The following is a 14,082-nucleotide window of genomic DNA, read 5'->3' as shown; positions in this document are numbered from 1 at the left end:
ACTAGGCCCTTTCGTGAGAACCACCCCGCTGCGTTTGTTCATTAGATCCAAATTGCTTTCTATTCGTTATCACCCTTTCTTCTCTTTACCCAGTAGTGTAACATTTTGCTGGCCGGAGTGTCGTGATCTGCATCCCGATGTACCACTTGTAGTGTAATGACTGCTGTCATGACTCGGCCTGGTCTAGTCGTGCATAGCTGACTCTAGTTACTCTTGTCCCCTACTGACATTGTGTTTCACCATTAGTACACTTTGCCTCTACTCTAGTCGGTGCATGAATAGCCGTTCCTAGGTTTACATGTTCCATCGTGCAGTCCGTAGTGCACGCGACATTCTCGGCTTGACTTCCGCTGCTCTGGCAGCCAGCCAGTTATTATTCCTTTGTGATGGTAGAGAAAGGTTGTACTTTGTCTTGGCTCGTATCCAGTAACTCTTTCGGAATGAGGGTACGGATTTGAGAAGTAAGTTGGAATCACTAACTGTAGTTACTTGTGTGACTGGATTGGTTGGGATTAGTAAAGTGAAACTCTCTCGAGACGTTTAGGTTGTGCGTCAATCGAGACAGCTGGAAAGTGTAAGGGATGGCATGCTACACTCCCCCGCATACGCTTGACAGCACGATTTGAGGCGTGGAGTAGTAATATACCAGTATCTTACTACCCCCTGATACCTGATGCATGGACGTCGTCATCTTCATCCCGCAGATCGAAAATGTACAGGTGTCGCGTGATTTCGCGCAATGACTCTGTGGTCACGCCGCGACAAGAGGCTAGCACCCAAGCGACAGTATGACGCAGGAATGTGATGGTCGTGCTCACTCGATGCCTAAAAACCCCCAAAGAGAGATGTTGAATTGCACTTTCAAATTTGATGATTCGGAAAAACTGTATGCATTTTAAGGTCAAACAGAGTAAGTTTGCACAGGATAAGGACAGTGTGAGCGTGCTTTTACCATACATACCTTGGACGTTTGCTTGGAAGCGTGCGAGCACACGACCATTTCCAGTTCTCAATGAGATGACATGACGGCCAGGTGATAGTTTGCTGAAGTCAAACGTGTAGCTCCTTGCAGATGCATCCAGTGTATCGATAGTGCCATCACGATCACTGTAAATCTGCCAACCTCCTTGACCAGCGGGTGCAGCTTGCAGTGAAAGACGTTGACCAGAGCGTAGTGGCGTCGGGTTAATTGCTGAAACAAAAACAAGTTGCCAAGAAAGCATAAATAATTATAACAATGGAGGTCTCTTTGTGATTTCATGTAAAATTTAAAGATTGCGTCGGTGTGCTGTGAGGGTCACTTGAGATTGTAAAATGTTCGACTTGGCAAATCAGTGACAGTAGTATCATTGCACTGCTTCAATAGAAGAGACTTTCTATGCTAAGTGACAACAAGAGAAGCCAATTAATGACCCGGCACACACTCATATAAACCAGGCTTTCTACCCAGATTTTATGACCAAGGGCAGAGAGTACCGGACAAAGGCATAGGAACAGAGAACAAAACTATCTTTCCATAACGGTCAGTTTTGTGTTTTAAAAATGCCTCTGGCATAATGATGTCTCTCTTTTATATACCTGTAGATACTATGGAAACAGCTGTAAAACTCTGCATTGGGTAACCCGTGCAATTCTTAGTTAGCCACATTTGGCCCAGAATCTGCGAAAACCAGGCTTAGGGTGAAATTTCACAAAATGACTTTTTCCCATTTTCAGCTTCTACTGGGCATGGGGGGTCAGGAAACAAAATATTACAGGTGTGGGTCGACTCATAGTGGTATTAAAAGCATCTCAAACACACCAGGGTATTGTGTTAAAAAATCCAAAAAAAACACAAAATTGTTATCACAGGAAAGAAATGAAGAGAGATCCACCAGACTGAAGGAAGAGACATGGATGATTTTTGTTTAGGTGACATGACAAGGTAGGCACGTGGCATTGTGGGGGCAGGCTTGTTGTGGCCCCTCGGTGCTGCAGGCTGTTGTGGCCATGCACAGTTCTGCATGAATTTTGTTTGCTCCTCACTCAGCACATTTTGGGGCTGAATACATGTACTAGCATGCTCTGGCGCTACACACCACAAGGAAACTCGACTCCAGTTGAGATGGCACCTTTTGAAGGGTGAATCTAGTACAACTGTTCAGAAACAAGCAAGAACACAGCCTTTCAAACTGTTCCACTGTTCATAGTAAGCGCAAAGTGTGCTGGCGTGCCGCAGTATCTGCTTGGTGCTGACCAGCAAGTGAAATATCAGCACACCGTACAATCCCTTGCAGCTAGCTGTCCAGCGAGGAAAGTCTCGAGTGGGGGCCTCTCGATCTGCTCGCTCATTCCACTGGCATTCAGTAGCACTTCATCGCCAAGGACTTCAATTCAAAACCGTTTTCACACTGCGCTTCAAGCCATTTTCCTCGTGAACTTGCTGCAAACGTATGAGCTCCGCTGCGCGCGTTCCCTTTGCGTGAGGCCCAGAAACAGCTAGTATCTCCGTACTTCCATTGGCTGGATCGATGTCGTCCAGGTTCTCCTCGCTATCGCCATCACGACTCTAACTGGAGACGATTTCTTCACCATATTCCGCAAGCAGCAGCTAGCGCAGAAATTTCGCCATCCCTGAGTGTAGGAGATGGAATCCGTTCTATCAGCTAAAAAACTCTTCGTTGTGACTAGAGGAGTAGCAGGGAATACTCTACCGGAAGCCCTTTGACTTCCCTGACTGCTGAAACCCTTCCTGCCATGACTGCTACTTCTTCAAACAAGCGAGATTCTCTTTGGTTTCACTTCACTGCACTCGATCGTCCACGCGACACAACATTTTTACAAAACATCATTTTTCTCAAAAAAATGATTTTCACCCTAAGCCTGGTTTTCGCAGATTCTGGGCCATTTGAGGCCGGCTAGCAGCCTGCCTGGCTGATTAGCAGTATATGACCTTGTCCTTGCACTTCACTGACCAACTTCTCTAGTGCACGGCAGATTTTGCCGACGTGTGGTCGCTGCTTGCAGTACAGTTAGGTGTGTGACACTCGACTCACTAAGTCGCTTACCAACTTGCGCTTGAGTGGTGAAGTTGAAGCTAGGCAGACCAACCTGACCACTGTCAGCGGCATAGCTTAGAGTATAGCCTGTTTCTGATTCCAGTCCAGTCACCACCACACTTCCAGCATCCACAGCAACCATCTCGTCATACGCGACATTGCCCTGGTCTGATTGCTTTGTTATTCTGATGTTCCACAGACCAACTCCAGATACATTTGGAACTAGTACCCTGGCAGAGGAACTCGTTACATCAGTTACTCCGATTTGAACAGCTGTTTGAAAAATAGAAAACAAGAGGCACTCGTTTATCCTCCAAAAAAACTTAATATAGAAATGATGACAAATTCGCCACTGGAATCTACCGTCCATCACATGTTGTCTGATGATAGGTTCAATTCGTGAAACTCAAGAGTTACAAAATTGCAACTATTCACCCTTCTTTTTGTATGTTGCTTTGTTATACGTACCTGCAGGTGTTTCGGCTGGAGTTGCTGCTGTCGTTGCGACTGGTGCCGTGTCTTTACAGTGCACGAAGGCAAGGAGGAAGAGCAACATTGAAAAAAGAGTTTTCAGGCATACCTTGATAAATTATGTCTTAGCATAGTAAGTGATCTCCTTACCTCCCACCACTGTAGGAGCTGCACATGTGCATTGATCATTGAAGGGTGATGGCGTTCCTACGGATGTGGAAAACTCGGCCTCTAGCCAAGTCTCACGCGAACCGTGAAAATAAAACATGCTTAGGCAGCCGCTTTTAGGAAGGGGAACTGGACATTGGTTAGAATAGAAATCAACTGCATGCTGAGAGGGGAAGAAAGAATGTTTCAATTCCCAACACTGACCACTCTGTGTTCACGCCGCGACAAGAGGCAAGCACCCAAGCGACAGTATGACGCAGGAATGTGATGGTCGTGCTCACTTTATGCCTAAAAATCCCCGAAGAGAGGTGTTGAATTGCACTTTCAAATTTGATGATTCGGAAAAACTGTTTGCATTTTAAGGTCAAATTGAGTAAGTTTGCACAGGATAAGGACATTGTGAGCTTGCTTTTACCATACATACCTTGGACGTTTGCTTGGAAGCGTGCGAGCACAAGACCATTTCCAGTTCTCACTGAGATCACATGACTGCCAGGTGATAGTTTGCTGAAGTCAAACGTGTAGCTACTTGCAGATGCATCCAGTGTATCGATAGTGCCATCACGATCACTGTAAATCTGCCAACCTCCTTGACCAGCGGGTGCAGCTTGCAGTGAAATTCGCTGACCAGTGCGTAGTGGCATCGGGTCAATTGCTGGAACAAAAACAAGTCGCCAAGAAAGCATATAACAACGGAGGCCTCTTTGTGATTTCATGTAAAATTTAAAGATTGCGTCGGTGTGCTGTGAGGGTCACTTGAGATTGTAAAATGTTCGACTTGGCAAATCAGTGACAGTAGTATCATTGCACTGCTTCAATAGAAGAGACTTTCTATGCTAAGTGACAACAAGAGAAGCCAATTAATGACCCGGCACACACTCATATAAACCAGGCTTTCTACCCAGATTTAATGACCAAGGGCAGAGAGTACCGGACAAAGGCATAGGAACAGAGAACAAAACTATCTTTCCATAACGGTCAGTTTTGTGTTTTAAAAATGCCTCTGGCATAATGATGTCTCTCTTTTGTATACCTGTAGATACTATGGAAACAGCTGTAAAACTCTGCATTGGGTAACCCGTGCAATTCTTAGTTAGCCACATTTGGCCCAGAATCTGCGAAAACCAGGCTTAGGGTGAAATTTCACAAAATGACTTTTTCCCATTTTCAGCTTCTACTGGGCATGGGGGGTCAGGAAACAAAATATTACAGGTGTGGGTCGACTCATAGTGGTATTAAAAGCATCTCAAACACACCAGGGTATTGTGTTAAAAAATCCAAAAAAAACACAAAATTGTTATCACAGGAAAGAAATGAAGAGAGATCCACCAGACTGAAGGAAGAGACATGGATGATTTTTGTTTAGGTGACATGACAAGGTAGGCACGTGGCATTGTGGGGGCAGGCTTGTTGTGGCCCCTTGGTGCTGCAGGCTGTTGTGGCCATGCACAGTTCTGCATGAATTTTGTTTGCTCCTCACTCAGCACATTTTGGGGCTGAATACATGTACTAGCATGCTCTGGCGCTACACACCACAAGGAAACTCGACTCCAGTTGAGATGGCACCTTTTGAAGGGTGAATCTAGTACAACTGTTCAGAAACAAGCAAGAACACAGCCTTTCAAACTGTTCCACTGTTCATAGTAAGCGCATAGTGTGCTGGCGTGCCGCAGTATCTGCTTGGTGCTGACCAGCAAGTGAAATATCAGCACGCCGTACAATCCCTTGCAGCTAGCTGTCCAGCGAGGAAAGTCTCGAGTGGGGGCCTCTCGATCTGCTCGCTCATTCCACTGGCATTCAGTAGCACTTCATCGCCAAGGACTTCAATTCAAAACCGTTTTCACACTGCGCTTCAAGCCATTTTCCTCGTGAACTTGCTGCAAACGTATGAGCTCTGCTGCGCGCGTTCCCTTTGCGGGAGGCCCAGAAACAGCTAGTATCTCCGTACTTCCATTGGCTGGATCGATGTCGTCCAGGTTCTCCTCGCTATCGCCATCACGACTCTAACTGGAGACGATTTCTTCACCATATTCCGCAAGCAGCAGCTAGCGCAGAAATTTCGCCATCCCTGAGTGTAGGAGATGGAATCCGTTCTATCAGCTCAAAAACTCTTCGTTGTGACTAGAGGAGTAGCAGGGAATACTCTACCGGAAGCCCTTTGACTTCCCTGACTGCTGAAACCCTTCCTGCCATGACTGCTACTTCTTCAAACAAGCGAGATTCTCTTTGGTTTCACTTCACTGCACTCGATCGTCCACGCGACACAACATTTTTACAAAACATCATTTTTCTCAAAAAAATGATTTTCACCCTAAGCCTGGTTTTCGCAGATTCTGGGCCATTTGAGGCCGGCTAGCAGCCTGCCTGGCTGATTAGCAGTATATGACCTGGTCCTTGCACGTCACTGACCAACTTCTCTAGTGCACGGCAGATTTTGCCGACGTGTGGTCGCTGCTTGCAGTACAGTTAGGTGTGTGACACTCGACTCACTAAGTCGCTTACCAACTTGCGCTTGAGTGGTGAAGTTGAAGCTAGGCAGACCAACCTGACCACTGTCAGCAGCATAGCTTAGAGTATAGCCTGTGTCTGATTCCAGTCCAGTCACCAACACACTTCCAGCATCCACAGCAGCCATCTCGTCATAAGCGACATTGCCCTGGTCTGATTGCTTTGTTATTCTGATGTTCCACAGACCAACTCCAGATACATTTGGAACTAGCACCTTGGCAGAGGAACTCGTTACATCAGTTACTCCGATTTGAACAGCTGTTTGAAAAATAGAAAACAAGAGGCACTCGCTTATTCCCCAAAAAAACATATTATAAAAATGATGACAAATTTGCCACTAGAATCTACCGTCCATCACATGTTGTCTGATGATAGGTTCAATTCGTGAAACTGAAAGAGTTACAAAATTTCAACTATTCACCCTTCTGTTTGTATGTTGCTTTGTTATACGTACCTGCAGGTGTTTCGGCTGGAGTTGCTGCTGTCGTTGCGACTGGTGCCGTGTCTTTACAGTGCACGAAGGCAAGGAGGAAGAGCAACATTGAAAAAAGAGTAAAATTGAAACAAACGGTGTTCAGACAATCCTTGATAATATGTTTTAGCATGCTCAGGCAACATCTGAGTTTGTGCGTAGTATTAACTGTAGTTTACATGCACGTAACTCAGTGCTGGCCTGCCTGTGTTTACTGCACTTGGCACTCCACATTTATCCGTAGCAATGTCGCTACTACACAGTGCACTCCACATCTACCCATAGCGCTGTCGCTGAGCTGTCCATGCAGCTGCGAGCGTGGTCCGTGCACAGTTCGCGTCGCGTAGGAGCGTGTTCCTCTCTAGCTCTGTCGCCAGCTGGACACACCAACACATCTGACCACATATACACATGCACTCGTGTTCTTTGTTCCTTTTGTTGCTTACCAGTCTTACTTGCTGTTTGCTCAAACACTAGCTCTATGCCAAATTTTCTACCCATCCCAACCCACCCATTTGGCTTTGTACTAGTATCACAGTTCTCATTACTACATACTGTCAGAGTCACAAATAAATTAGGAACTCACGGAAAGGGTGGTATTCATATGGAATGGGTGGCTGGAAAGCTGTCGTGAATATGCATCACGAATCCGCGTTACGCTCATTATTATGTCTTTATTTGTTTATGTGTTACATCATGTTGACGTCATGCGGATGTCTTGCTGCACGCATCGCGTGCACCGTTTTGCAGCTCTCAGCCCGGAGCATGCGCAGCGAGCCTGTCGCTCCTTTTTTGCTGCCTTTTCCCTTTTGCATGCTTCACTTGTCTCTACTTGTCTCAACTAACTAGAACTTGTCTCAAATAAGGTTTTCTGGTGACACTCCTTTTCAAGTCACCTAATCCTTTCAAGTAACAAGTGCAATGTCGTTCCGTGAACCGGAACCACTCCATATTTGAGCTACCAAGACGTATTTGTGCGTGGCTATCCAAGCTCTCCCACTCAACAGTTCAAAGTTGCGCACAAACTTGGTGCCGAAACCCGGGAATGCCACCAAAAAAGGCTTCGAGTGCCGATGCTCCTAATCCGGCGTCAACTAAGCGGTATCGCGGCAAGATACTTCGGCTGCGGAAGAGCATCCAGCAATGCCTCGATGACGGCAACGCATTATTGTCTGGAGCTCCCTCATCTGCAACAGCAGAAAAGCTAAGTGAAACATGTGCATCTTTAGAGTCCGATGTCGTAGCATTTGATGAGGTCTGTGAGCTTTTGTCAAATTGTGTTGATTCCTCCGCCCTGGAGAGCTCTGACGAAGCTGCTTGTAAACAGGAAGCAGACGATAATCTGGACTTCCAGTTTGAGGCTATGAGCGTGATCAAAAAGCTCAAATTCCGAATTTCTCAACTGAAATCAGCAGCAGATTGTCAGACCTCTCCAGAGTCGAGTACTAACAAATCGGACGACGACTCAGTTGTCAAGCTAATGCAAAGCCAGATGAAAGAGTTACTCACCATTCATCGTCAAACACAAGAACAAACTCAATCTCTGCTACAACAGCATAGTGAATCACTCACCACTCAAGCATCTCACAAGTCCACTGTCAATTTACCAAAGTTAGGTTTACCTAAATTCAACGGTGACATCCTGCAATGGAAGTCTTTCCACGACATGTTCATGGCATCTGTACACAACCACACTGGATTAAGTGATGTACAGAAGCTTTCCTACCTAAAGGAGCATGTGACACACAATGCACTCGACACCATTTCTGGTTTGTCTCTGTCAGATGCAAATTATGCTGTTGCTCTTGGCCTGCTCGACGAGCGTTATGGCAACACGCAGGTGCAGGTTAATGCTCACCATGTCGCCCTGATGGAAACTCCACCGGCAACCAACAAGCCGTCCTCGCTCCGTAAGCTGTACGATACGGTAGAACTACATCTACGCAGTCTCAACGCTCTTGAAGAAGACACTGACCAACCAATCTTCATTTCACTGATGACCAGCAAGCTTCCGCGTCACGTACTTGCGCAACTTGAGTTGCAGAAAGGCATCGATCCATGGTCTGTCGCCGAGCTGAGAGTCAAACTGTGTGCGTATATAGTAGCGCAGGAGACAGCCGAGCGCCAGTCCAGTCATGCCGCCAGTAGCAAACATGAACAGCCGTCTTGCGTACATAAGTCGTCCGTACTTCTTGTCGGCGAGTCGAGTCGCCAATCACAGCCAAGAAAGAAAGTCTGCGCTTTCTGCAGGGAAAGCCACTACTCTGACATGTGTTCCAAGTATAGCACACTTGAAACAAGGAAACCACGCCTCGGCGACAAGTGTCAACGGTGCCTACGGCCAGGGCACAGTGTTTCGTCATGTAGTCTGCAGAAACCTTGCTTCTATTGTCGTAAGCCTGACCATCACTCCAGTCTGTGTCCCGTGAAATTCGGTGCACACCCAAGCTCCGCAATGTGTGCCAACGCGGCACCTTTCCAGCCACGTCCTGCCATTACCACAGTCGCAGGCGACAATCAGTCCGTTGTCATGCAAACCGCAGTTGTAGATGTAGTGTCCAAATCTTCCGGTACCCCGACCACGCTGTCTGCACGTATACTGTTCGATAGTGGCTCTTGCCGGTCGTACGTCACGCAGGCGCTCCAGGCGAAAGCCAACCTCAGTGTTCTAGGTCAAGATCACATTGCCCTCTCTACTTTCGGTAGTGCATCGAGGAACACGTCTCAGTACCCACGCGTCGAAGTCAATCTCAAACTGAAGAATGGCTCAATCCTTCCGCTGTCCGCCAATGTGATTCCCCAAATCACTTCACCGATATGGCGCGTTCCCTTGGACACCAACAGACACCCGAGCCTCAACACCCTTCCTCTTGCGGAGCCGCTCACGTCATCCAACGATCGCCTGTGTATCGACATCCTCATTGGTCTTGATCACTACTACAAGATCCTGGGCACAGACCGCATCTCCTTTCCCGATGGCCTGCAGCTTTTGGACTCGTCACTTGGTTTCGTTTGCGCCGGAACAGTAGCAACTGAGCACGCCTGTTCGGTAATCGAGACCAACACCACCTTAGCCGTAGCAAGTCATCGACGAGAAGATCCCTCGTTTGACCTTGAGCGCTTCTGGGCTGTTGAAGATTTCGACTCTCTCAGTGCGACACGCCCCAGCAACGATCATGCGTATGACGACTTCCTCCAATCGGTCGTGTTTGAGGACGGACGGTACACCGTCGGGTGGCCTTGGCGACAACAACATCCGCCTTTGGAAAACAACTTTCCACTTGCTTTTGGACGTTTGAAGTCACTCATTAAACGTCTCCGTCACGAGCCTGATACCTTCGTCAAGTACAGCAAGGTACTTGAAGAGCAACTGTCACTTGGTATCATCGAACGCGTTGCTTTTCCCAGCCAGAGAGACAACTCGCATCCAATCCACTACTTGCCACATCACTGTGTGCTCAAGCTGTCCAGCAGCACCACTAAGATCCGTGTCGTGTACGACGCATCCGCTCGTGTATCGAAGACTTCGCCCAGTCTCAATGATTGTCTGTATCCTGGGCCGTGCATGATCCCTGATCTCTGCGGCATTCTCCTGCGTTTCCGCATGCACCCTATTGCCGTCTGTAGTGACATCGAGAAAGCGTTCTTACAGATGAATTTGAACGTAGCCGATCGTGATGTCACTCGTTTCTTGTGGTTGGATGACCCCAACCAACCAGTCAACTACAGCAATCTCCAAACTCTGCGTTTCTGTAGAGTCCCTTTCGGTGTTGTTTCCAGCCCTTTCTTGCTGTCTGCAACGATCAAGTACCACCTCACGCAGACCTGTTCACCGGAGACAGACGACATTCTCCGAAACACGTACGTAGACAACATCATCCTGGGCAAGGACACCATCAACGATGCTGTCGCTCACTATCAATCAGCAAAGGCAACGTTCTCCGAAATCAGCATGAACCTTAGAGAGTGGGCATCAAACTCTTCCGAGGTTTTGGACAAGATTCCAGAACACGATCGCTCAAGAAGCACTCGCGAGAAATGCCTTGGTCTCCATTGGGACCCCAGAGAGGATGTCTTGTCCGTACAGTCGCCTAATGCAGCTAACCTTGTTGTCACTACGAAACGCCAGGTTCTACAGGCACTGTCTCGCTTCTTCGACCCGCTTGGCTTGTTCGCCCCCGTGTCCATCAGAGCGAAGGTTCTTATGCAAGATATCTGGAAGCTTGCTGTGTCCTGGGATGACCCACTGCCCTCCGACGTCCTCAGTCGCTGGCACCCAATAGCCGCCGACCTTGACGAGTCTAGCAGCTATCCGATCTTACGCTACGTCGGCGTACCCACATGTAAGAGTCCGTCGTATCAGTTGCACATCTTCTGCGATGCGTCAGCGATCGCCTATGCTGCTGTTGCGTACTTGGAAAGCACTGTCGGTGATAAGAGTCAGCGCCATATTATCTTTAGCAAGACGAAGGTCTCTCCCGTCAAGGGTCAAACGATCCCACGGTTAGAGTTGATGGCGGCAAGCCTAGGATCTCGCCTTATCGTGTACCTACGCAAGCAACTGGACCTCCAGTTCCAAGCCACTCATCTGTACACCGACTCAACGACTGTACTCCATTGGCTCAAGTCCACGAAGCTCCCCGTCTTTGAGCAGAACCGCGTCAACGCCATCGCAGCCGTTCCAGACGTTCTCCACCACTACGTCCCGACAAAGCTGAATCCAGCCGACCTGCCATCCCGTGGATTGAGCGCCGCAGCCTTGTTAAAATGCGACACCTGGTGGAACGGCCCCAGCCTGCCGATTGAAGGCACCACTGCAGCAACCGTCACTGTTGCGCCGGCGGAGGGTCCTCCGGAAGTCACCTCGAAGGGGTCGGGGGGGTCAGCCATTTGGTCAGGGTTCACAGACAAATAAAAAATCTGATGTATTCCCATATGGCATTGTTGTGAACGACTTCTCGTCGTTCGACTCTTTAGTGCGTGTGTCTGCACTTTGCTTTCGTTTCCTCTGTAGGCTGCGGAAGAAACCAACTCCATCTGGACCTCTCACGCCTAGAGAAATCGAAGCAGCAGAGCAAGTCTGGATCAGCCACAGCCAGTCTGCACACTATGCAGATGTTATCACCGCTCTGTCCAGTGGGAAGCAACATCCGCTGGCAACTAAGCTCAACTTAGTGCTCGACAACGGAGTACTGAGATGCCGTGGAAGACTGGAGAATGCTGACCTCTGCTCCAAATCGAGGTTTCCCGTCCTGATCTCCAAGGAACACGCCATTGCCAACCTGATCATACGTGATTGCCACCTCAAGGTCATGCATGGCGGCGTAGCGCACACACTATCCCGTGTCCGATATCAGTTTTGGATCCCGAAAGGCAGATCAGCTGTAAAGGCCCTCGTGCGCCGCTGTCAGACGTGCATTCGCTACGAAGGCGCGCCATACAAGACACCTCAGATGAGTCCGCTACCTTCTACCAGAGTGACCCAAGCGCGACCATTCTCTCACATCGGACTGGACTACTTTGGCCCAGTCCTCGTCCGTACACAGTCAGAAACCGCTAAGGCATGGGTCTGCCTGATCACGTGCATGGTGACCAGAGCTGTTCATTTGGAGCCAGTCCACGACATGACAGCTGCCGAGTTTCTGCTCGCATTGAGACGTTTCGTCGCCCGCCGTGGCACGCCAGAGCTAGTTGTGTCTGACAACGCTCCCCAATTTAAGCTGGCCAAGTCCGCTCTTGACATTGCCTGGAGCAACATTGTGGTGGACACCAGTGTTACGTCCTACATTAGCCGCCATCAAATCCAGTGGCACTTCATCGTTGCCAACTCTCCGTGGATGGGTGGAATGTATGAAAGGCTTGTGGGTATTGTCAAGCGTTCTATGCGCAAGACCATTGGGAGACGCCTCCTCACATCCAGCCAACTCGCCACTCTCCTGCCAGAAGTTGAGTCTGTTGTCAATTCTCGGCCGCTAGTCTATGTCGACGAAGAACAGTGCACAGTCCTGACGCCTGGTCATTTTATCAGCCTGTCTGCCACACAGGGGTTCTTCACGGTCAGCAACGACCCGACCGACCCGGATTACCAGCCTATCCATTCCTCTGCAGACAGCCTGTTGGACCTTTGGAAGAAGGGCCAACGACACCTTGATCAGTTCTGGCTCGCCTGGAGGAACGAGTACCTCCTCAGTCTGCGAGAAGCCCACACGTCATCATTTAAGCAGTCGAGAACTCGATCGTCAACGTTTCCGAAGCCTGCTGACGTTGTCCTCATCAAGGAGGAATTGCCTCGCGGCCACTGGCGCCTTGGACGAATCCAAGAAGTACACACCAGCAGCGATGGCAACATTCGCTCCGCCACCGTCCTCACTTCGGACAAACGTACCATCAAGCGGCCAGTAAGCTTACTGTGTCCGCTTGAGACCAGCTGTTCCTCAGAATCCTCAGCTACCCCAGCTCAGAAGACTAGCACTCCCGTTGCAGTCGTACGAAGACCGACACGAGCCGCTGCCAGCAAGTTTCAGTCCAACTTGCAGGATTTGATCGCCGATGGCCGTGTTTAACTCTCTCTCTCTCTCTCTCTCTCTCTCTCTCTCTCTCTCTCTCTCTCTCGCTCGCTCGCTCTCTCGCTCGCTCACTCTCATTGCTCTCGCATTCTTTATGCTCTTCAGTAATATCTTTCCACATGTTTTGTGTGAAATTTCTCCTTGTTATTAATTATGGTTAATTCTGTTCTCCGGCCAATGCCCGGGGAGTGTCGTGAATATGCATCACGAATCCGCGTTACGCTCATTATTATGTCTTTATTTGTTTATGTGTTACATCATGTTGACGTCATGCGGATGTCTTGCTGCACGCATCGCGTGCACCGTTTTGCAGCTCTCAGCCCGGAGCATGCGCAGCGAGCCTGTCGCTCCTTTTTTGCTGCCTTTTCCCTTTTGCATGCTTCACTTGTCTCTACTTGTCTCAACTAACTAGAACTTGTCTCAAATAAGGTTTTCTGGTGACACTCCTTTTCAAGTCACCTAATCCTTTCAAGTAACAAGTGCAATGTCGTTCCGTGAACCGGAACCACTCCATATTTGAGCTACCAAGACGTATTTGTGCGTGGCTATCCAAGCTCTCCCACTCAACAGTTCAAAGTTGCGCACAAAAGCACCTCGTAAGCCTTTGAGCTGACACCCAGCTGACACCCAACTCAAGGCTACCAGCCCCTCTGCATTAGTCCTACCATGCAGATGTCCGGGTGCAAGCGTAACCCCGCCAGCAGCCTACTTCCATATCTGTCCTACCATGTGGAAGGGCAGTGTAAGCCTAACCTTGTTTGTGGCCCCTCCACATTCGTCCTACCATGTGGTGGCCTGGGTGTAAGCCTAACCCCTTTTTCCCAGCGCGAGTTGCAGTCTAGCCCAAACTTTGCCTTTA

The 14,082-nt window shown here is 48.8% G+C and overlaps 1 protein-coding gene across 12 annotated transcripts in view; it reads right to left on the bottom strand.

Moving 5' to 3' along the window:
• The window catches only part of LOC135817235 (uncharacterized), a 138,040-nt gene that overhangs the window by 39,823 nt on the left and 84,135 nt on the right, over window positions 1-14,082 (bottom strand). For 11 of the 12 annotated variants that reach the window (XM_065330415.1, XM_065330451.1, XM_065330429.1 and 8 more), the window contains 6 exons: window positions 6,640-6,690; window positions 6,180-6,443; window positions 4,102-4,332; window positions 3,507-3,557; window positions 3,048-3,311; window positions 962-1,192 (listed from right to left, as the gene is read on the bottom strand). In XM_065330415.1, coding sequence (XP_065186487.1) covers window positions 962-1,192; window positions 3,048-3,311; window positions 3,507-3,557; window positions 4,102-4,332; window positions 6,180-6,443; window positions 6,640-6,690 — 1,092 coding nt within the window. The remainder of the gene's footprint in view (window positions 1-961; window positions 1,193-3,047; window positions 3,312-3,506; window positions 3,558-4,101; window positions 4,333-6,179; window positions 6,444-6,639; window positions 6,691-14,082) is intronic. The other variant, XM_065330398.1, reaches the window with a different exon arrangement.

This window comes from Sycon ciliatum, chromosome 1 (genome assembly GCF_964019385.1).
Source record: "Sycon ciliatum chromosome 1, ocSycCili1.1, whole genome shotgun sequence".
Taxonomy (NCBI): Eukaryota; Metazoa; Porifera; class Calcarea; order Leucosolenida; family Sycettidae; genus Sycon; species Sycon ciliatum.
The sequence above is the reverse complement of the archived record's forward strand: the minus strand, read 5'-3'. Positions and strand labels throughout refer to the sequence as shown.